The sequence below is a fragment of the Podarcis melisellensis genome, assembly GCF_964234715.1.
Source record: "Podarcis melisellensis genome assembly, chromosome: 16".
Lineage (NCBI taxonomy): Eukaryota > Metazoa > Chordata > Lepidosauria > Squamata > Lacertidae > Podarcis > Podarcis melisellensis.
The window spans coordinates 27,628,486-27,653,031 of record NC_138533.1 but is presented as its reverse complement, the minus strand read 5'-3'; the positions used below and the strand labels follow the sequence as shown (position 1 = coordinate 27,653,031).

At 42.9% G+C, this 24,546-nt stretch overlaps 2 protein-coding genes across 4 annotated transcripts in view; both read right to left on the bottom strand.

Annotated features, from left to right (window-relative positions):
- The window catches only part of LOC309359588 (immunoglobulin lambda-1 light chain-like), a 109,639-nt gene extending 101,608 nt beyond the window's left edge, over window positions 1-8,031 (bottom strand). Inside the window, exons 1-2 of one of the 2 annotated variants that reach the window (XM_081893492.1) lie at window positions 7,971-8,031; window positions 7,567-7,882 (exon numbers count right to left, since the gene is read on the bottom strand). In XM_081893492.1, coding sequence (XP_081749618.1) covers window positions 7,567-7,882; window positions 7,971-8,016 — 362 coding nt within the window. In that variant the 5' untranslated portion in view covers window positions 8,017-8,031. Of the gene's footprint in view, window positions 1-3,350; window positions 3,649-3,948; window positions 4,082-7,566; window positions 7,883-7,970 lie in introns of those variants that run through there. The other variant, XM_081893491.1, reaches the window with a different exon arrangement.
- LOC309359598 (immunoglobulin lambda-1 light chain-like) overlaps window positions 1-24,546 on the bottom strand; it is a 142,824-nt gene that overhangs the window by 79,513 nt on the left and 38,765 nt on the right. The gene's annotated exons all lie outside the window — the stretch shown is intronic.

Below are 24,546 nucleotides of genomic sequence, written 5' to 3'. Positions count from 1 at the left end.
CGGCTTCCATAGAAACCAAAAATACAGTAAAATATCACAAAAACTTCCCTGAACAGGGTTGCCTTAAGATGTCTTCTGAATGTCAGGTAGTTGTTTATCGCTTTGACATCTGCTGGAAGGGCATTCCACAGGGTGGGCGCCACTACCGAAAAGGCCCTCTGCCTGGTTCCCTGTAGCTTTGCTTCTCGCAATGAGGCAACTGCCAGAAGGCCCTCGGCGCTGGACCTCAGCGTGGAAACACGATTCCACAGAATCTCCTGGACGTCTTTCCTTCCCTTTGTGGGTCCTATTGTTAGTCATTTCCTCCTGCATCTTTTATAATGATCCAAATCTTTTATATCTCCATTATATCCCAAATTCACCATTGAATTACAAGTGTTAGGGTCTGCAAATTTCAGCTCGTTATCATTTAGGTCAGGAATAGGCATCTCCGGCCTTCCAGATGTTTGGGACTACAATTCCCATCATCCCTAGCTAACAGGTCCAGTGGTCAAGGATGATGGGAATTGTAGTCCCCAACATCTGGAGGGCCGGAGTTTGCCTGTGCCTGATTTACTTGCTGCCAAATTAGACTGTTTGCTTTACTAAAACCCCAAGTGAGTAGCTGTCAGGGTGATAAGCCACAAGAGTGAAGTTTTTGATAGACAATTTTAGTCCAGGAGCATTGCCATCTCATTCACACCGAATAGGTGCAAAAGCCATACCCAGCAAGGTCCGGGGCAAATGTCAGGTCTGGCAAAATTTGGGAAGCAAAGCCACCTTCTAAATGGGAAAGAGCTGAGACAATTGCAACTGTTCTCTTAGTTCCGGTGAAATCTCTGCATTGACGTATATGACTGATTTCCTCAAGGAGAACAAATGTGTGGGTTTTTGTCTCAGTTCCCCCTTGAACTGCGTCGCCGTGCCATGTGCTGCCTTGAAATGTGGCACAGTAATAATCAGTTTCGTCTTCTGCCAGGGCTCCAGAGATAGTTAAATAGCCACTGTTCCTGGCGAGGTCTTTGGAACCGGAGAAACGAGAGGTGATTCCAGAGCGTTGGTGCTTGATAGAATCTGTATGATAGAATAAGAGGTACTCTGGCGAACCCCCAGGTTTCTGCCGAAACCAGGACACAGCAAAACTATCAATGCTGAATCCATTGTTTAAGGAACAGGAAAGTGTGGTTGTGTTTCCTGGTGGCACTGAAACTGACACCGGCTGAGATAGCTGAGGCTGAGAACTTGACCCTGGAAGAAAAGAATATTGAAAGAATATTCACGCTGGGAGCATTAGGAACGCTTATCGCAGCGAAGGTGTTCATGTATACATAACTTCCTCTCACCTGCGCACCAAATAGCCAGCAGGCTAACAAGGCAAACCCAAACCATGCTGAAATTTGAATCTGCAATGAGGAAAGGAAAAGAACCCAGGACAGTGTGGGTGAATATGGAAACAAGTCTTTAAATCACTCCTGTTCGTAGAGATGCTCCACCTCCATGTTAATCAGCTCTGTTCTGATTGGTCCATAGGGAAACTTAAAAGGAAGGTGGCATGTCATTCTTTCCCCCCAATTTTTTTATTTATACTTTTCAGGTTCATACATTTCATTGATTTTACATTCATTTCGATATTTCAAAACTTGACTTCCTTCCCCCCCTTTCTGTGGTTCCTTAAATTTATTTTTAATATCTTCTGCGTATCCAAATTAACTTAGTTTGCTCATTGATTCATCTTCTTGAAATATATACTCTTATGAAACTGCAGGTTATTACAACAATCCTACCAATGTTCTTATCTGTTTACAATTTATCTGTAAATATTCAATAAACCATTTCCATTCTTTTTTGAAAAGTTTGTTATCTTGATTTCTTATTCTTCCGGTATTTCAGATGTCAAGAGAAATAAACAACTATATGACTTTTAGAAGACACCCGAAGGCAGTCCTGTTTCGGGAAGTTTTTAATGTGTGATGTTTTATTTACTTAAAAAATAATAATATTAACAATATTCTCTTGGGAGCTGGCCAGAGTGCCTGGGGAAACCCAGCCAGATGGGCGGGGTATAAATAATAAATTATTATTAAATTATTTCTATTCTTTTATAAAAAGTTTGTTATCTTGATTTCTTAGTCTTCCAGTAAGTTTCGCCATTTCTGCATATTCCATAAGTTTTTGTATCCATTCTTCCTTTGCTGGGACTTCTGCTTCTTTCCTTTTTGGGGTGAGTAGCGTTGCTGCCTCTGCAGTAGCATCATGAATAAGTTTAGGTAGTTCTGTCCCTATAATGGCCAAAAGAAAAGCTTCTGGTATTTTCACAAACATTACAGTCGTACTTCATGTTATGTCCGCTTCATGTTACAGTGGTACCTCAGGTTAAGTACTTAATTCGTTTCAGAGGTCCGTTCTTAACCTGAAACTGTTCTTAACCTGAAGCACCACTTTAGCTAATGGGGCCTCCTGCTGCTGCTGCGCCGCGGGAGCACGATTTCTGTTCTCATCCTGAAGCAAAGTTCTTAACCAGAGAGAGCCAGTGTGGTGTAGTGGTTAAGAGCGGTAGTCTCGTAATCTGGGGGACCGGGTTCGCGTCTCCGCTCCTCCACATGCAGCTGCTGGGTGACCTTGGATTAGTCACACTTCTCTGAAGTCTCTCAGCCCCACTCACCTCAGAGTGTTTGTTGTGGGGGAGGAAGGGAAAGGAGAATGTTAGCCTCTTTGAGACTCCTGAAAGGGGGTGAAAGGCGGGATATCAAATCCAAACTCTTCTTCTTCTTCTTCTTCTTAACCTGAAGCACTATTTCTGGGTTAGCAGAGTCTGTAACCTGAAGCGTATGTCAACCCGAGGTACCACTGTACATTCTTTCAGGATACGTCCTGCGGTGACCTGGAAATACCGGAAAGGGTTACTTCTGGGTTTCGCCGCTCGTGCATGCGCAGACACGAAAAATGATGTCACGCGCATGTGCAGAAGCGGCGAATCGCAACCCGCACGTGAGCAGACGTGCAGGCGCGGGTTGTGTTCTTTTCATGTTGTGAACAGGCCTCTGGAATGGATCCCATTCGCAACCAGAGGTACCACTGTATTTTAAACATCATTGGTCTCCCTGCCTTCTGCTTCACCAGCCTCAATATGCTCCAGCCACCTTTGAGTGCCTTGCTTGTCTCATCTCAAGGTCAGAGGGTGATGGTAACAACATCACAGCCAATGGAGCAGAAATACCCAGCTGCACCTCAACGAGTGGAGAAAGTCTCCAGGAAGCAAACAGGAAGCATCTTCAGCCACCTGAGACCCGGTAAGATGTGGCAGCTGCAACTGCCTTTGAGGACCAAAGGTTTGTGTCTTACTTCCCCCTCCGAACACACCACTGTGCCGAGAGGCAGTGACATTATCCCATCCTTCACAGTAATAATCAGCTTCATCTTGCTGTTGAACATCAGCGATGATTAAGGTGACTGTTTTTCCACTGCTGCGACCAGAAAATCGTTCTGGAATCCCAGCAGGTCTTTCCTTGTCCTTATATATAACTGCCTTGGGGATGCCACCAGGTTTTTGCTGGTACCACCGAACATAGTGCTTATTAACCCTTTCTCCTAAACATGAGAATTCTGCAGTTTGTCCTAGAGATACAGAGACTGATGGTGGCTGATTAAGAACATATTGGGCCACAGAACCTGGAATGGGGAAAAATATATGCAGAGATAAATAATTGGAAGACCAAGGGGTTGGTGGATGCAATGACCTTGGCTTGAGTGGGGATGCATGCAGAAATGGTCGCCTGGACACTATAGGTCCAAATGAGCATCTTCTCTACACATATCCCAGCTCAAGGCAAAGTCATGGGTCCATCAGCCCCTCCACTCAAATCAGCTCAAGTGACCTGGGTGCCCAAAACCAAGATCAAGATGTGCCCAATGCCTATTTTGTAGAATAGGAAAAGGGATCTAAAATAGGGGAGGTACCCATCTCAGTACCTGAGTAATAAGTGAAGACCAGGATGAGAAGATGACAAGGAGACAAGGCCATGGTGGACATGGGTGATGAACTCTCCTTCCTAAGGATGAACCCAGGCAGCTTCCTCTTAAAGCCCATCGAAGCCACTGAATGCTCCCTTTATGCAAATTCACTCCCTGTTGATTGGCCACCAAGACTGGCCCTATGCATTGGAGTGGCACATTGTGTTTCTCCAGCCAGACTTGCAAGCTCCCTCTGTGGCTTCTCCATCATCCTATCCTTGGGTCACGTTCAAGAGAACGTAAGGGAAACGGCACTCTGAATGCCAGGGTGGTGTGCGTGAGGGATGTAGCTTGCCCAGGTTGATGGACTATATGGAATTGACGGAAAGGACTGGCAGAATCCGAAACCAGGGAGAGGAGTTGATGGAAGAAGATTGGAAAACTTAAAGTTTATATATAGAAATATCGCAAAATTAATGAGTGATAGAAAAATGATGGATTGATATTTTATGGATTTAGCAGAAATGTTATAAGGAGTTAAACACATATAAGCATTTTAGTTTTAATGTTAAAATAAGGTTTAAAAAAAAGGGGGGAAATTGGTGAAAGGAGGGAAAGTAAAGTTACATTATATTGAGATAAATTACAGAACAAAAATTGGAAAAGATGGAAAGGATTTGCTGAAATAGATAATCGAATTAGAATACAAAAAGGGGAGGTGTGAGGAGGTCAAGGAAATAAGCGAATGAAAAATAAGTTGGGAAGATTAGTTGTGTTTTTTGTTTTTTGTCCCTTTTTTTTCTTTCTCTTGTGATGTGTTGTTTTGTTTTTGTTTGGTGTTATTGTTTTTACTTTTGCTTTTTGTAACCCTTGAAAATTTTAATAATTTTTTTTTTTAAAAAAAAAGAAGAAGAGATGTAGCTTGCAACGTATTAATGTGTCATCATGAATCTGGTTGACAAATGCAATGCAAGATCTTATACCCCAACATCCTTCCCCAGTTTCCTGCACACATTTCATTTGTTCCAGTATTTTTAGAGCAAGGCAGCCCTCTAGGGGCCCGGTCGCATTCTGCAATGTGAGGGCGCCAATCTATTTGACCATAACTGGAGTAAGTACTGTAAATAAGTTAACTTCCACATGAAAGAACACATTTCCTGACCTCCTTTGTTCCCCAAACTCCTTTTTTGCTTAATAATTCTTCTCTTGTTTGTTCAACCTCCACCTGAGATTTTAACTCATTAAGTTTTCCTTCATACAAGCTCCCCACTTCATATCAATCGGTGTACAGTGACGTGTGTGCACTATATTTAATAGGGGGCACGTATCAGGGTCAGTCTGCCGCATTACTCATTGGTGATAAGTGTTGGGATCTGCTACATATTTTGGGTGGCTAGAGGTGGGATCCACCACACCCAGGTAAGGGCCTGGAACCTCTGGAATCTCGTGCATCCACTCAGCAGAGATTGTGGTGGCCTCTAATACTACTTAGAGAGAGAGAAGATTTTTGTTTCTGTTCCTCTTAGGACTGCAACACATTCCACTTGGGGATGCCACACATTGCAGTAATAATCAGCCTCATCTGCTGCCTGGATGTTGCAGATGGTTAAATATTAAATATTTGGGGATGGAAGCAGAGAACTGAGGTCCCCAGAGCCTGCAACAGCACGGGTATAGTAATAATACAGGAACCCAGAAGGGCTGCCAGGTGTTTGTTGGTACCAGGCTTGTCTATAGCTGGTCACTGTTGCACTGTTGCATCTGTTGGAAACTGCCCAGAGTGACTGGGGCAACTTAGTCAGATGAGCAAGGTATTATGGAATAGGAGGTCCCTATTTTTATCATAGAAATGTTGGAGGGCATGGTGGAGGCAGATGATAATGGCACCCAAGCTGAAGTTTGTTGGCAAGGCTAAGCATACCTGGCTCCCATTCTACAGAGTGTCTCATTGTAACCCTGGTGTTTTGACAGAAAGGGCCTTTGATCGGCAGTCAGAGGTTTCGTCTCAGTTCCTCATAGGACTGCATTACTGTGGAGCCTGCTCTCGCTGCCATACCACACAGCACAGTAATAATCAGCCTCATCTGCTGCCTGGATGTTGCTGATGGTTAAATACCAGGTATTTTGGGATGCCTCCTTGGAAGCGGAGAACCGACTAAGGTCCCCAGAGCCGGCGGCTGCACTGTTATAGTAATAGTAGAGGAACCTGGGAGGGCTGCCAGGCTTTTGCTGGTACCAGGATTGTTCATAGCTTGTCACTGTTGCACTGCTCATGGAACAGGAGAGTTTAACCGTCTGTCCAGGAGAGGCTGACTTAGAAGTCTCCTGAGTCACCACAGTCTGGGCACTGGAGACTGGGGAAAGAGGAAGACCATTAGTTTTTCTGAGACCATTCTGTGTTTAAGGTACTGGATGAAAGGTAGCCCATCCTACTCTTCTCACCTGTGCACCATGTTGCCAGTAGGACAATGAGAGATGCCCCAGTCATGATAAAAGGCTCCTAGATGTCTTGGAAATGCAGACTCTTGCTTAGAAGATGCCCTGCAGTGCCTGATTTTGATTCTGTCCCACTTAAGTAGACAACTTCCATGCCCCGCCCCTTATGGAAATCTACCTGTTTCTAATTGGTCCACATGTTCATGCTACTCATTGTAATAAATTGGGGTAGCTTATCGTCCAGCTGGGTGTCGAGTGAAGCGAAACGGGAGCAAACTCAATCCATCTCATTCATGGTCCAAAGTGAAACAGGATATTAATTGTTCTCACACGGTATTTGAATGGCAGCTTGGAAGTGAACTGTGGTCATCCAAAGTCAAGAGAATGATTTCTCCTGACTGGTGCCCCCTCACCCCAGAATCACCAAACTAATTTGGAAATTAAACAAAAAAAACACACACTGACAACAAGAACCTCACAAAGTAATCTGGAAAATTACCCAAGCTCATCGAATCAAAGAGCTCTGGAGTCCAAATGATTTGTGTTTGTTTGTTTTTTGTTTGTGTTGCTGGGGAATTTGAGGATGACTGAGGGAAATGGCTTGCTAGGGTCACTAAGATTTTATACTAGGGATGACTATATTTCCTGCAATTCAAAGCCTTCCCTCTTCATGTCACCCAGGGAGGTTTCAGGATGAAAGGAAGGGAAAATTATGCCTTTGCCTTTCCCACTCTCCAGAAAAGAATCCAGCACCTCTGATATACGGCAACAAAAGGGTTGAGATGTGAGGCTGACTATGAATCAGTGCACCTTAGGGTGCTACAGTGCAGCAGGAGAAATTTTCAAGTAGGTAGGTAAGGAGAAAAGGTGTATTCCCCCAATTTTGAATGAAGAAGAAACAGCGCGCCGGAAAGCTCCCATACTCTTTGAAGTGTAGCTGAAGGGTGTGGCTGGGGTGGAGACCTGAGGGTCAGATTGAAAGGTCCAGAGGAGCATATTCAACCCCCAGGATTCACATTCCCCACCTGCAAGTCTCTACACACATTCACACACACACAAATACTCACAGAGAAAATAAGGACACAGCTTCTGATTTCGCAGAGAGTCTCACTGTAAGCCTGGTGTCTGGACAAAAGTGCCTTTTATCTGCAGTCAGAGGTTTTTGTCTCAGTTCCTCATAGGACTGCATCACTGTGGAACTTGCTACCTGGGTGATACCGCACAGCACAGTGATAATCAGCCTCATCTGCTGCCTGGATGTTGCTGATGGTTAAATACCAAGTATTTTGGGATGCCTCCTTGGAAGCGGAGAACCGACTGAGGTCCCCAGAACCTGTGCCTGCACTGCTATAGTAATAATACAGCAATCTGGGACGGCTGCCAGGTGTTTGTTGGTACCAAGACTGCCAATAGTTTGTCACAGTTGCACTGCTCATGGAACAGGAGAGTCTAACTGTCTGTCCAGGAGAGGCTGACATAGAAGGCTCCTGAGTCACCACAATCTGGGCACTGGAGACTGGGGAAAGAAGAAGACCATTAGTTTTTCTGAGACCATTCTGTGTTTAAGGTACTGGATGAAAGGTAGCCCATCCTACTCTTCTCACCTGTGCACCATGTTGCCAGTAGGACAAGGAGAGATGCCCCAGTCATGATAAAAGGCTCCTAGATGTCTGGGAAATGCAGATTGTTGCTTAGAAGATGCCCTGCAGTGCCTGGTTTTGATTCTGTCCCACTTAAGTAGACAACTTCCATGCCCCGCCCCTTATGGAAATCTACCTGTTTCTAATTGGTCCACATGTTCATGCTACTCATTGTAATAAATTGGGGTAGCTTATCGTCCAGCTGGGTGTCGAGTGAAGCGAAACGGGAGCAAACTCAATCCATCTCATTCATGGTTCAAAGTGAAACAGGATATTAATTGTTCTCACACAGTATTTGAATGGCAGCTTGGAAGTGAACTGTGGTCATCCAAAGTCAAGAGAATTATTTCTCCTGACTGGTGCCCCCTCACCCCAGAATCACCAAACTAATTTGGAAATTAAACAAAAAAAACACACACTGACAACAAGAACCTCACAAAGTAATCTGGAAAATTACCCAAGCTCATCGAATCTAAGAGCTCTGAGATCTGGAGTCTGAATGATTTGTGTTTGTTGGTTTGTGTTGCTGGGGAATTTGAGGATGACTGAGGGAAATGGCTTGCTAGTTTCACTAAGAATTTATAATAGGGATGACTATATTTCCTGCAATTCAAAGCCTTCCCTCTTCATGTCACCCAGGGAGGTTTCAGGATGAAAGGAAGGGAAAAGGACGCCTTTGCCTTTTTCCCACTCTCCAGAAAAAAATCCCAGCACCTCTGATATACGGCAACAAAAGGGTTGAGATGTGAGGCTGACTATGAATTGGTGCACTTTAGGGTGCAATAGCGCAGCAGGAGAAATTTTCAAGCAGGTAGGGACGGAGAAAAGGTGTATTCCCCCAATTTCGCATGAAGAAGAAACAGTGAGTCGGAAAACTCCCATACTCTTTGCAGTGTAGCTGAAGGGTGTGGCTGGGGGGGGGGGAGACCTGAGGGTCAGATTGCAAGGTCCAGAGGAGCACATTCAACCCCCAGGATTTGAATTCCCCACCTCTGACTGTTTTATGAAGAGAAGCAGAAGGCTATGATGCAAATGTCAATCAGACCAAGAGCATGAAGACATTGTTTTAGGGCACTTGGTTTGGGGCAGAGAGTCATTGGTACTAAAGGAGTGTTAGAGATGTTGTGACACATGTGTGTGCGTGCGTGCATGTGCACACACACACACTAACACACACACACAAAGGTAAAGGACCCCTGGACAGTTAAATCCAGCGGAATTCGACTTTGAGGTGTGGAACTTATCTCACTTTCAGGTCGAGAGAGCCGGCATTTGTCCACAGCCAACTTTCAGGGTCATGTGGCCAGCAGGACTAAACAGCTTCTGGTGCAACGGGACACCGTGACAGAAATCAGAGCGCACGGAAACATCATTTACCTTCCTGCCTATTTATCTACTTATCAAACCTTTATTAGGCATTATGCGAATAAAACCATAAAAGAAAAAATAACATATAAAGGCCTTGAAATATATATAAAAGGGCAGCAGTTGGCTACATACATATATATATATATACATATAGAGTCAATGGTTTTCTTTGTTAACCTGCTCCTTGGAGGACTGCTACCAAAAACTCGGCTACCCCCGCCGTTACACTTTGGTCAACGTCGGATAGATAGAGTCCCACACATTCACCTTGCTGGGGTTCCAGACCACCCGAGAGAGGGGACAGCACGCGTTGACGGAGCGTACTGTACAATGGGCAATGAAAGAGAATATGCTCTACAGTGTCCGGGACATTCATAGAACATCTGCAGAATCTCTTGTTTCTAGGAATATTTTGATATCTTCCCCTGACAAATGCTGAGGGAAAAACATTCAGACGGGCCAGCATAAAGGCCCTACGTTGGGCTGGGATTATTAATTTAGTGACGTAATTGGCTCTGCTATCTAAGATATTTAAATCATAGAATATGGGGGAGCAAATTTTGTTTACAGCTGCCATAATATTTTGTCTCTCGACATCCTTTAGTCTAGTTAGGATATTATGGAAAATGTATTGCTCGTTAGAATTGTACAGGGGCTCCAGTTCGATGCCTAAAGATTCAATCTTTTTTTCGAGGTGCTGATACCATCTTGATTTATAGGAGTCATTGAGCAAATCAGCGAGCAGACTTGATGGAGGGCAGCGAAAATGGCAGCGTAACCAGTACTTTATTGAGGTGGACCATGCCCAATATTCCATTGTGTGTATGCCTATTTCTGCACACATTGTTTCATATTTGATCATAGCTGGGAGTCCAAGAATACGTCTCAGAAAGCTGGAGTGAATCTTTTTTAAATCACTGTTATATGCTTGGACCCATAGCGGGATTCCATAGAATATCTGGGATTGCACTTTTGTTTGAAATATCTGATTGGCCGCAGGAATAAATTGATTACCTTTCTGATAGTAAAAACGGGCAACTGCTGATGAGGTGCACTTTGCCTGTTTTGTGGCGTTTGTGCGATGGGTTGCCCACCCTAAATTGCTCTGGAATAAGATTCCCAGATACCTATAGATTTTCACTTGTTGGATTTCTTGCCCTCTTATTTTCCATTTCTCTAATTTCCAACCATTCAAGAAGACCAAAATTTTTGTCTTCTCATAATTTATAGAGAGTTTGTTGCATTCGCAGTAAAGGATCAGTGAAGATATAAGACGTTTCAGACCCAAGCTCGTTAATGATAGTAGGACAGCATCGTCTGCGTATAATAAGAGAGGAACTGGTTTCTGATTAAGTTTAGGGGCATGTGATTCTATTTTTTGAAGGTAATCTGGCAAGTCTGATAGAAATAAATTAAATAGAAAGGGGGCAAGGACACACCCTTGTTTTACCCCTTTCGAGTTAGGGATGTCTGATGAAAGGTGACCTTTGGTGTTAAGTTTGACTTGGCAGGTATTGGAAGAGTGTAGATTTTGCATTAGAATCAATAAACGCTGATCAATTTTTAATTCTGCGAGTTTCCTCCACAACTTTGGGCGGTCAATTGAGTCGAATGCACCACGAAAATCTACAAAAGCAGCATATATCTTAGATTGCCTTTGGAATCTGTATTTTTCAGCCAAGTGCATAAGTATAAGACAGTGGTCTAGTGTAGAGCAACCTTTGGAGAAACCTATTTGTTCTTTCCCTGGTAAATTTAGATTTTTCATCCAGGTAAGGAGTTTAGATAAGAGGTGCTTGGCGTAGATTTTCCCTATCACTGATAATAGGCTTATCGGTCTATAATTCCTTGGTTCTTTTGGGTCGCCATTTTTAAAAATTGGGATAATTATTGATCTTAACCATATCTCAGGTATGATCCCATATTTATCTATGAGAGTAAACAGTTGAGCTAAGGGTTCTGCCCACCAATCTATATAGGTCTTAAATAGTTCTATTGGTAGGCCGTCTGGCCCAGGAGATTTCCCCGATTTGAAATTTTTAACTATCTCTCTAATTTCCTCTTCCTCTACCCTTGGCCACTCCTGGAGTTTATTAATTTTATTTTTAGTGGTTTCATTTCCTTTAAGTTCACTGTGTAGATTGTTAAATACAGATGTAAAGTATTGGGACCATTTGGATTCTTCAATTGGTGGTAGAGTTAATTGATTTTCGGCTTTCAATCCTCCGTACACTAAGTTCCAGAACGCTTTGTTGTTTTTACTCTGAATTGAGTCAAATAATTGTAGCCATTTTTGGGTTGCGTATTTCTGTTTCTTTTCGGCCAGAGTGTAATGATATTTTCTTTTTTCATCAAGATAAGTGGGCTCTAGTTTAGTGCGATTATTTTTAAATGTTTGGCGCAGTTTTCTTTTTAGCTGGAAACATTCATCATCAAACCAAGGGCTAGCGCTATGTTTAAGTACCCAAACTTTAGGTGGAGTACTGAGCTCTACGAACATTTGGAAGATTTCATTATAAATTTTCGGTATATCACTGTAGAAATTAGTGGTCTTTAAGTTGGATAGTACTTGTTTTCTCAGGTTGGCTGTAAGTTTTTGCCCCACTACTGCACTCATTTCCTGGGACCATTTTAATTGGGTCATTTGTTTGTATTGAGAAGGTTCTATGATATTGTGCTTAGTTATTTTGGTTTCGTCCTTTAAGTTAATAGACAACGATAATGGCTGATGGTCGCTTTCGGTGCGCGTTCCAATTTTGAGGTCCATGATCGAATTTATGATATTATAAGGGACAAGAATATAGTCGATGACACTGCATCCTCGGGGGGAGAAGTATGTAAACTCCCCACTTCTATCGCCTTTTGTTGAACCATTCACAATCTGTAAATTAAAGTTGTTACATAATTCAAGTAGGCGTAAGCCTTCGTTGTTTACAACCCTGTCTCTGGAGAATCGTCCTATTTTCAGGGCATGTGCGATATCATTATCAGTATTCCAATTTACTTACTTACTTATATTTATTTACGGCTATTAGCCCATAAAATATGTACAATATTCCAATTTAGTTTGCTACATAGTTGTTCATTGTTGGTTCCCACTCTGGCATTAAAATCACCTGCTATTATCAGTGAGGCATTTGGGTGTTTATCGGTCAAATTTTCTATATAAGAGGTTAGTTGTGACCAATTTTCACTGCTGCTGTTGTTTTTGGTTGGGGGGATATAGACATTTACAAGTAGCAAAGTATCGTTTTTTTGGGTTAAAAGTAGAGCTTGTGCAAGTGGTAAGCATTTTTCTAGTTGCTTGATTTCAAACCCTAAGTTGTCTTTGATCATACAACAGAACCCTGCTTTCGGCCGACCCTTCGCGTTTGTTTTCAATGCGGGTTTCGTATAGGAGGTGAATCCATTGATTTTAATATCTCTAGTTGACCATGTTTCTTGTAGAAGTATTAATTCAAAATCTTTAAAGAAGTTCATTAGGTCTGGGTCTCCGTCTTTGTTTCCCCACCCTGCGATATTCCAGGACAGCAAGCGTAGGATCCGTTTTTGAGTTGGTGGCTGGTTGACAGCATTTAGTCATTCTAGTTCTGTCATTGAGTCCAGCGAGGGATTTTGTCTTGTGCAGATACAGCCATTTGTCGCTGCTTTCGGTGGGGAACATAATGATGGATCTCTTAGATTCTTTTTTAAAGTGCGGGGAATTAAAATTTCCTCCCTTTCTTGATTTTCTTCCTTAACTGTTCCTTGTTCCTGAGAAATTTCTGTGGTTGGTGGACTATTATGGACAGTAGGTCTGTTTTCAGTCTCTACTTCCATTTCTTTGGCCTCATTTGGTGTTGAGCTCAGTGTGTCAGGTCTGTTGGAGGTCATCTTTTGTTCGGCAATGTTAGAGTCCTTTGTGGTGCTTAAATAAGGGGTACCTATTTCGTTTGGAGCTAGTATTTGATATCTCAGCCAGGAATTTGTGGTCTCATTACTGGAGTTTTTCCTTGCCATTTCATATTCTAAAGGCGGCTGGATTTGAAGCTCTGCATCTATACATTTGAAAGTTCCATTAGTAGCTCTCTTTTTGACTATGCATTTTGGGGAAAAGGCTGGTAAGTGTAAAGTTTGATTGTGTATTGTTTCTACTGCATTTTGTTGACCTTGTTGGTGAATTTCGGTCAATCTGGCCTGTAGTTTCGTCAATTTACTGAGTATGTTTATTTGTTCTTTATCTGGTAACTTGGTAAAGTTACTCAGCAGATCTTCTTCTTCTGGGACTGTCCAGTCTATTGTGTCAAGGGCGAGGTTGTTATTTGATGCTACAGTCGCATGGTTTGGGAGCTTGGATTTTTCTTGCGTGATTTCCCGGATAGCTGGCTGCGATTTCTCCCATCTACTGGGTTCTTCCACGGGAGTAAGGCAGATGTCGGCTTCTGGTGGAATGGCCTTGCTCATCTTGTTCTGTCTTTTAGATGCAATCAATGGTCTGAGTGATATATCTTCAAAGTGTCGACGCGGAATAATTCCTTTCTGGGCTAAATGTGTCTTTTCCCTTAAGATTTTAGTTGGAATTCTATGACTACCAAATCTTAGTAGTACTTTTTTGGAATATCCATCGTTAGTGAGCCTCTTGACTGCTTTTAGGTCAATGCTTCCACCCTCAAGGCCTAGGAGCAGATTTAGATGATGTCTGGCCCAGAAAGATGACTCCCAGTAAGGTAGGGGCCCTCTATATGGAAAAATGTGGAGAACAATCTCACATGGTCTCAGTATCAGGTTGATTGAGTGAGGGGGGCTTCCTCTGGTTTTTGGCTGGTTTAGAGGTATAAATTTGTATTTGTTCTGTTTATCTCCAGGACTTATTAAGGATGGCAAGAAGGGAGTGAGTTGCCTCCTTTCGTCTGGGTTATCCAGCTTCTTGGAAATGTTTTGTAATTGTTCAAAGATTTTTTGAACTGTTTGAGCAGTCAATAGGCAGCATTCCTCCAGCAGCTCCACCTTTCTATCAATTAGTGCTTGTACCTCGGTTATGGGAGTAATAGCCTTGTCCTCATTTATTCCTAGGGATATCTCTTCAGTTGTCTTTCCATGTAAAGAGTTGAGGAAGGTTTTAGGAGGAGATGCGTGCTGTTTTTGAGGTAGCAGGTAATTATCTAGATTACTCTGTTTGAAACCAGAGGGCTCTGTGTCAGTTTCTGTATCAAGACACCTGAGTCTTTTGGCTCTTCTCATTGCTAGATTCTTCTTAAATCAATGAGATCAGACTTCTAAATAGAGTGATAAAGCGCTAAAGTTCTCAGGTCGCAATCTCGTTTAATTCTCATTCAGTCCTGGCTGGGCTGCTGCGAGGAGTTTAAAACTGAGTCCAATTATAACACTCCTTTGGAGTATCCCCCCCCTTCTTCTCTGTTTGTTAAAACAACTGAGATGTTTGGGGGCCCACGAGGTTAGAGGTGGTGGGAGAAATTTGTGGTTTTATGAATTTATAGTTAAAAGCCCATTGGAAGTCCTTAAAGATCCTTGGAATAAGTTTGTCACGAGGAGTCAACGAGAAACTAGGAGGGAGTGCCTTAATGCCCGGGAGGGAATGTCTGAGAGCCTTCGTTAAAACTTCATTAACTTCATTAAGTCCCGGCACCGAGGAGGATATGATAAGATGTTCAAAAGCACAGCGAAATAGTGAAAGGAGATAAAAACCAAAGGAAGGAGGAGAGCCAGCAACATTTAGTTAAAAGATCTCTTTGAGCTCCGATAAGAGCGTCTTACCTCGGCGCCATCTTGGTAGCACTAGTTCATTTATCTACTTGCACTGGTGTGCTTTCGAACTGCTAGGTTGGCAGAAGCTGGGACAGAGCAACAGGAGCTCACTGCACCATGGGGATTTGAACGGCCAACTTTACAATCGGCAAGCCCAAGAGACTTGGTGGTTTACACCACAGGGCCACCTGAGTCTATACACACATTCACACACACACACAAATACACACAGAGAGAAAATAAGGACACAGCTTCTGGTTCTGCAGAGTCTCATTGTAAGCCTGGTGTTTGGACAAAAGTGTCTTTGATCTGCAGTCAGAGGTTTTTGTCTCAGTTCCTCATAGGACTGCATCACTGTGGACCCTCCTCTCGCTGCCATACCACACAGCACAGTAATAGTCAGCCTCATCTGCTGCCTGCATGTTGCTGATGGTTAAATACCAAGTATTTTGTTTTTTTTTTCCACATGCTTTTTATTGATTTTCAAAATAAAAGATACAGAAACATAATACACAAAATTAAATTCTCATTTTCACAGATTTTAAATATGACTTCCTTCAACCTTTCCTCAAATCATCCGTACTGACCTCTTTATAAGATTTCGCATTTGTTAGTTTGTAATGTCATTAAACATTTTGATTCTACCATTTCTCTTTCGACAATACCCTTTACTCTTTACAGAACTCCCTTAAAACCCACCAATGTTATTTGGCCCTCACTTAAATTTTCCAGATAGTTCGTAAAACTTTCCCAGTCCTTGATAAACCTCTGATCTTTTAAGTATCTGATTTTCCCTGTCATTTTGTCCATCTCCACATATTCTAGCAATTTTGCTCTCCATTCCTCAATCGTCGGCAGACCTTCTGATTTCCAACTTTGAGCCAATAGGACTCTTGCCGCCGTTGTTGCATACTGGAACAGCTTGTGGTCTTTCTTTTTTATCTCCTTCCCTAGTAGGCCCAGCAAGAAGGCCTCGGGTTTTTTAACAAAGGTGTATCTTAAAATTTTTTTCAGTTCGTTATACACACTCTCCCAGAACTCTTTAACCTTTTGGCAATCCCACCACATATGGTAGAAAGACCCCTCCCATATCTTACACTTCCAACACTTATTGCAGGAACCATACATTTTAGCTAATTTTGCAGGGGTCAGGTACCAGCGGTAAAACATTTTCATTAGGTTCTCCTTCAGTGTCACGCAAGCCGTAAACTTAATATGTTGTTTCCAAAGTTTTTCCCATTCTTCGAAATAAATGTTATGGCCAAGGTCTCTAGCCCAGTGTACCATTGCCGGCTTGACTTCTTCGTCTATTAAGTTCCAGTCTAGTAACAGGCTATATGTTTTAGATAGGGTTTTGTAATTATTATTAAGTATCTCAATCTGGAATCTAGAGGGTTTATCGATATATCCTTTTTCTTTGTTATCTTTCTTAAACATGTTATTTATCTGCAGGTAGTGCAACCAATCGTAAACTTGTTCTTTAACCTGGTCATACGGCTTCATTTTCCACTTTCCTTCCTCTTTCATTAATAGTTGTTCATAAGTAGCCCAGTTAGCCCTCATATTTGTTTTTTTAACACTCATAACTTCTAGTGGCGACAGCCAATGCGGTGTTTTGGGCTCTAGCATGTCTTTATACCTCTCCCATACCTCAATCAATGGGCCCTTAAAAATATGATTTCCGAATTCTTTATGTGTTTTCCTGCGGCCGTGCCATAAATAGGCATGCCACCCGGACCGGTTGTCATGTCCCTCTAGATCTAGCACTTCCCTATCTTCCAGTTTTATCCATGTTTTCACCCAGCATAGGCATGACGCCTCGTAGTATAATTTCAGGTCTGGCAGGGCAAAGCCGCCCCTTTCCTTCGCATCTGTTAACAATTTGTATTTTATTCTCGGTTTTTTGCCCTGCCAGACAAATTTTGAAATCACCCTCTGCCAGTCCTTGAATACCTTCATGCCTTTAATCACGGGGATATTCTGGAATAGAAACAGTACTTTTGGGAGGACGGACATCTTAATTGTGGCTATTCTGCCCCAAAATGACAGTTTAAGCCTGCCCCATGTTTCAATATCTTTCTTGACTCCCTTCCATACTGTTTCGTAGTTGTTTTTGAATAGGTCTATATTTTTTGGCGTTACCCAGATTCCTAGATATTTTACCTTCCTGGTCACCTCTATTTCCGTTTCTCTTTGCAACTCCTCTACTTCATCCGTGTACATATTCTTAACTATCATTTTTGTTTTTCTTTTATTTAGTTTAAAGCCTGCCACCTTCCCAAATTGATCAAATTCTGCAAGTACCTCTTTTAGTGAATCATTTGGGTCTTCCATTGTAACAACCAGATCGTCCGCGAATGCCTTGATTTTGTACTCGTTTCGCCCAACTGTAACACCCTTTATACCTTTGTTTTCTCTTATTGAATTTAGTAGAACTTCTAACACCATTATGAATAGCAGTGGGGACAGTGGACATCCCTGTCTTGTTCCCTTTGTTATTGTTATTTCTGCTGTCTCCTCGTTGTTTATAATTAGTCTTGCCTTTTGGTCCGAATAGATTGCCTTTATCCCGTTGTAAAATTCGGTACCCACTTCCATGTATTCCAGTTGTTTTAATAAGAAGTCCCAAATTATATTGTCGAACGCTTTTTCAGCGTCCACGAATAGCAGCAGACCTTGTTTATCACACCTGTCCGTTAGGTATTCTATAATGTTTACGATATTTCTTATGTTGTCCTTCATCTGCCTACCCGGCAGAAAGCCCGCTTGATCTGTATTTATTCTTTCTACCAGAACCTCTTTTAGTCTCCTTGCCAGAATTCCTGCAAAAATTTTATAATCGATATTCAATAGGGAGATCGGTCTGTAATTCTTAATCAGTTGTAAGTCTGAGTCCTGTTTGGGGATTAGTGTGATTAATGCCTCCCTCCATGTCTCTGGGATTTCTCTCTCTTTAAGGATATTATTCATTACCTCTTGCAGTGGTTTCAACACAGCTGACTCCATCTCTTTATAGAATCTACCGGTAAACCCATCTGGTCCTGGGGCTTTCCCTTTTTTTAAGTCCTTTATTATTACTTTAATTTCTTCTTCCTCTATTGGAGCACTCAATTTTCCTTTCGCCTCTATAGGGATCTTTTTTATATTCTTAGCTCTTAGAAATCTTTCTATTTTCCTCAAGTTGTTCTTTTCGGTGTTACTAAAGAGCCCTCTATAAAAGTCCAAGAAGGCTTTCCTTATTTCTTTAGGCTTGTTTATTTCTTCTCCCTCCACTTCTATTTTGTTTATTGTGTTCTGTTCCTTCCTTTTTTTGAGTTGCCAAGCTAGTAGCTTCCCTGTTTTATTAGCATATTCAAAACTTCTCTGTCTTATTTTTTTAACTTTCCATTCAATTTCCCTATTTATCAGCATCGCATACTGAGCTTGCAGAACTTTAATGTTCTCTTTTATTCTCTTATTTTTAGGATTTTTAATCAGTTTTTGTTCGTTCTCCCATATCTGCTGGAGGATTTCTTTTTTCCCTTTTTCTCTTTTTTTGTTCTTAATTGCACTTTGTTGAATGAAGAAGCCCCGCATCACCGCCTTTCCTGCATCCCACACCACTTTTGGTCTAATTTCATTGCCTAAGTTATCCTCAAAGTATTCCTTTAACCTTTTTTTAGCTTTCTCTACTACCTCTTGGTCATCTAGCAAGTAGTCTTTCATTCTCCATCTATATGATCTTCTTTCCAGACCTTTCAGTTCCATTTTTATTGGGTTGTGGTCGGAAATTGTTTTAGCCTGGATCTCCACTCGTACCGATCTTGGAACTAATTCTGCTGAGATCCAAATCTGGTCTAGTCTCGAAGATGAGTCGTTCGGTTCTGAGTGGAAGGTGTATTGCCTTTCTTGGGGGTGTTTAAACCTCCAAATGTCTACCAGATTACAATTTTGAACCATTGAGAAAAAGGTTTGGGGTAACTTTCCTTCTTTACCTGAACTGTCCCTTAACCTGTCCATCTCTTGGGACACCACCCCGTTCATATCTCCTAATAATATAATTTTCTGGTCAAGGTAATCGGATAGCATTCCTTCTATCACCTTATAAAATTCCGATTTTTTGTCATTGGGTGCATATGTCCCCACTATTATTATGTTTTCTCCTTGCCAATTGATCTGTACTCCCACTACCCTCCCTTCCTCGTCTTTAAAGAGCTGTTGCGCTTCGATTTTTTTGTTGATATAAATAACCACCCCCCTTTTTTTGCTTCGGTCCGACGATGCGAATTCATTCCCTAATCTTTTATTAATCAGGATTCTTTTGTGCTTTCTTGCTATGTGGGTTTCCTGTAGACAAATGATATCTAAACATTCTTTCTTTAGGATGTGCTCAATTTTATTCCTTTTGCTTTTGTCGTTCAATCCGTTAACATTCCAGCTCCAAACTTTTAACGCCATGATTGTTTATTTTTATGTGAGCCTACTGTCTCCCCTTAAACCCTTCCCGCTGTCTCCTCCTCCTCTTCTTCTTCCTCCCCCTCTGTCCTCTCTGTTTCACCCTCTAGGTCTTTCTCATCTTCAGCCTCCTCGCATTTATCTTCTTCTTTTTGAATTTTTAGTTCTTTATATTTCCTTAGGAATTTACTGGTTTCTTCTAAGTTTGTCAATTTCTGTCTCTTACTCCTGTAAGTAAAGGAGACTCCTTCAGGAAACTCCCACTTAAACTCTATATTGTTCCTTTTCAATGTCTGGGCCAGTTCCTTGTATGGTTCCCTGCGTTTTAAAAGCCTAACTGGAATGTCTTTAAAGATTACTATGTAGTTTCCCCCTATATTCAGCCTTTTCCCTCTGTTTTTTTGGAGAATCATATTTCTCATTTCCTTATCCTTAAATGTAACTAAACAGTCTCCTAAAAAATTTTTATTTCTGGTTGGTTTTGCTTTCAATCTGAATGCAGATTGTATTACCTTTCCCATCTCTTCTATTGGGATTCCCAACCAGAGAGCTAACTCAGTTGTTAATTTCTCTTTTATGTTTTCTCCTTGCACTTCGGGAACGGCTCTCATCCTAAGATTGGCTTCTCTTTGTCTGAGTTCATTCATAGCAATTAAATCTCTCATATCTTCTTGACTTTTATTTAATTCCAGTATCTCGGCTTTTATCTTATCCTCCTCACGTCTCACATCTTTCATTTCTGATCTTGTCTTTTTCAAACCTTCTTCCACTGCCTGTGTCCTTCTAAATACCTCTTTTAATTGGCCCTTCAATTCGTTAACAGTTTCATCTATTTTTTTATCCATTTTCTCCATTCTATTTTCTAATTGTTCTAATTTAAGCTCAACGTTTTTCTCACTTTGTTTTATCTCGCCAAACATTCTTAGAATCTCTGCCCTAAACTCCCCTTCTTGTTTAGATCCCTTTCTATCCCCTGGAGTTCCCCCTTCAGGCCTTTTCCCCGTGTTAGACATCTTAATTAGTTAGGGGTTCCGGGTACTTTGTACGGGAGACAATCTTAACTTAGAAACTTGTTGGCCAATTCCCCTTAAACCCTTAGTAGATCAGGAACAACGTGTTTGGCAGTCCTTGTCAGCTCCTCCTAAGAGTCCTTATAAATGTTCACATCGGTCAGTATAAGTGTATGTCTTTATATTGTCAAACTTAGTCAACTAGTCCCTTTCACGTTGAGTCTTCATATATTTGTCATGGGCTTACCAAAGTACCAAAGGTAGCTGCGAGGATGGTAGGCAAGATACTCTTGATAAGCTCCTTGAGGGTATACAAAGATAAGATAAAAGGACGCTCTTCAAAACCCCTTCAGTTCAAGCTAAGGAAGAAAAGAAAGTCGAAGAAATCAAGAGCATATGAAAATAGAAGTAACGCGTCCAGGGGGGGAGACCAAAGAAAAAAAAAGGAGAGAAAAAGGAGATCTGGTTGTAGTAGTACACTTTATCCACTAGATGGCGCTCGCTGTTGCTGCTCGACTCCAGGAGAGATCTCTCTTCCCGTTTAGACTGGGGGATGGGAGACTGTTGCCGGACGCTATATAGTCCTTGGAGTCGCCCTCGGAGATTAATAATCCGTTTAGATCAGCACCAAAACCTCATCGGGTAGGCGAGGTACAGCCAAGAGTTGAGAATCGCGCTGAACCGCGTTGTTGAAGTAGGTAGCCTTTGTTGTTTAATCTCTTCCGCGTTCCGTTTCTCCTAATGGCGACGGCTCCTTCTCTTCCGCTCACCCTTGCTACGAACAACGCCACCTCTCCACCTTCCCCTTTGGTCTTTAATCTTTTGGCCGGTTCTGGGCTGATAACTTTGCCCTCTGTCCCCTGTTTTTAACGACCGACAAATTTGTTGGTCGGGTAGTTTTGTAAAGTTAGTCTTTTCAGGGGAACATAAACTCACTGGTGGAAACTCTCTTATTTTCCCGGCTCTGAGGCTTCCCTGCGTATTCGCTGATTCCGGATAAGAGTTGAACCCCCGTAAAAAGTCTGTTTCTCACCGGGTTTCTCTATTCCAAATCGTTGTATCTCCTCAAACACAGCTCACTCCCCGGTTCCTTTTTGTATGGAAGCAGAGCGCTAGTCTTCTGCGAGATCTGGGCTGTCCGCTACCAGGGAGGGAGGAAATGGCTGCCCTGTACCTGCTGCTCAGCGCCGCCGTTCTCTTCACCTTTTTAAAAGGTTACCTGACGGTGGGGCGAGCAGCGTCCAGTCCCTGCTGGGCCCCTGTATCTCCGGACACCCTCCGGACGTGTATCTGGGGTGCTTGCGCCCTTTTGCACCCCCTTTTACCTCCCTTGTAGGACCGGGTTCGCGCTCTCAGCCGAATCCCTTCTCGCTCCGAAGACGCGCTCCACCGGAAGTGTCGGTTAAATACCAAGTATTTTGGGATGGCTCCTTGGAAGCGGTGAACCGACTGAGGTCCCCAGAACCTGCACTTGCACTGCTATAGTAATAATACAGCAATCTGGGACGGCTGCCAGGTGTTTGTTGGTACCAAGACTGGTAATAGCTTGTCACTGTTGCACTGCTCATGGAACAAGAGAGTCTAACTGTCTGTCCAGGAGAGGCTGACATAGAAGGCTCCTGAGTCACCACAATCTGGGCACATGAGACTGGGGAAAGAAGAAGACCATTAGTTTCTCTGAGACCATTCTGTTTTTAAGGTACTGTCGGAAAAGTAGCCCATCCTACTCTTCTCACCTGTGCACCATGTTGCCAGGAGGACAAGGAGAGATGAGCCAATCATGATAAAATGCTCCTAGATGTCTGGGAAATGCAGGCTGTTGCTTAGAAGATGCCCTGCACTTCCTGCTTTTTATTCTGTCGCACTTAAGTAGACAACTTCCATGCCCCGCCCCTTATGGAAATCTACCTGTTTCTTCTTGGTGGATTCTACTTGTTTCTAATTGGTGGATCCTCCACCTCCGACTGTTATATGAAGACAAGCAGAAGGCTATGAAGCAAATGTCAATCAGACCAAGAATATGAAGACATTGTTTCAGGTCATTTGGTCTGGGGCAGAGAATCATTGGTACTAAATGAGTGGTAGAGATGTTGTGACACGTGCGTGCGAGCATGCGCGCGCGCGCACACACACACACACACACGTAAAGCTAAAGGACCCCTGGAAATTAAGTCCAGTCCAATTTGACTTTGGGTTGTGGCGCTCATCTTACTTTCAGGCTTTCTGGATCATGTGACCAGCATGACTAAACCACTTCTGGCGCAACGGAACACCGTGATGGAAGCCAGAGCACACGGAAACACTTTATCTACTCAAGCTGCTATCCTTTAGAACTGCTAGGTTGGCAGGAGCTGGGACAGAGCAATGGGAGCTCACCACCTTTGCACAGATTTGAACCTTCCGATAGGTAAGCCCAAGAGCAGGGGTAGGGAAACTAAGGCCCCGGGGCCGGATCTGGCCCAATCGCCTTCTCAATCCAGCCCCCAGACGGTCCAGGAATCAGCATGTCTTTACATGAGTAGAATGTGTCCTTTTATTTAAAATGCATCTCTGGGTTTTTTGTGGGGTGTGGGAATTTGTTCATATATTTTTTCCAAAATATAGTCCGGCCCCAAACAAGGTCAGAGGGACAGTGGACTGGCCCCCTGCTAAAAAGGTTTGCTGACCCCTGCCCAAGAGGCTTGGTGGTTTAGACCACAGTGCCACCTGTGTCTACACACACACACACACACACACACACAGCTTCTGATTCTGCAGAGAGTCTCATTGTAACCCTGGTGTTTTGACAGAAAGCGCCTTTGATCTGCAGTCAGAGGTTTTTGTCTCAGTTCCTCATAGGACTGCATCACTGTGGAGCCTGCTCTCGCTGCCATACCACACAGCACAGTAATAATCAGCCTCATCTGCTGCCTGCATGTTGCTGATGGTTAAATACCAAGTATTTTGGGATGCCTCCTTGGAAGCGGAAAACCGACTGAGGTCCCCAGAGCCGGTGCCTGCACTGCTATAGTAATAATACAGGAGTCTGGGAGAGCTGCCAGGCTTTTGCTGGTACCAAGACTGCCAATAGTATGTCACTGTTGCACTGCTCATGGAACAGGAGAGTTTAACCGTCTGTCCAGGAGCAGCTGACTTAGAAGGTTCCTGAGTCACCACAGGCTGGGCACTGGAGACTGGGGAAAGAAGAAGACTGTTAGTTTCTCTGAAACCATTCTGTGTTTAAGGTACTGGATGAAAAGTAGCCCTTCCTACTCTGCTCACCTGTGCACCACGTTGCCAGTAGGACAATGAGAGATGCCCCAAACATGATAAAAAGCTCTCCGACGTCTGGGAAATGCAGACTCTGTTGCTCAGATCATGCCCTTCCTGCTTTCTACCCCAACCCACTTCCTTAAGTAGGGAACTTCCATGCCCAGCCCCTTATGCTAATCTGCCGAACCTCCATTGGTGCACACACATATATAGTCTGGAAAGTTACTCAGCCTATAAGCCCCACGTCCAGCTGGACATCAGTTTCACCCAAAAGGGAGCAAACACAATCCATCTCACGTGGGGCTTCAAATTGAAATGATGTGTCTATCGTTCTGGATGCACCCCCATAATGGGGTGAAATGGGGTGATTCTGGCCAGACTCTCATGTCCCCAAGTTGGATCATGCCATTGATAAGGCATCTCAAGGTCTCCCTGGTTGGATCTATACTGTTAACGTTATTAGAACGTTTAATGTTATTCTAAAACGTCACAGGGCATACTTGCTTTTTAGTTTATTTCACCAAAAAGCTGCCTCCCTGCTGCTGGTTGCTCTGCAGCTCCTTCTGGTATCACATTTTAATGACACATTATGAATGTTAAAATGTCCTGTGTCCATATCAAAACCACTCCTTAACACTTTGTTGTTGTTGTTGTTGTTGTTTAGTCGTTTAGTCGTGTCTGACTCTTCGTGACCCCATGGACCAGAGCACGCCAGGCACTCCTGTCTTCCA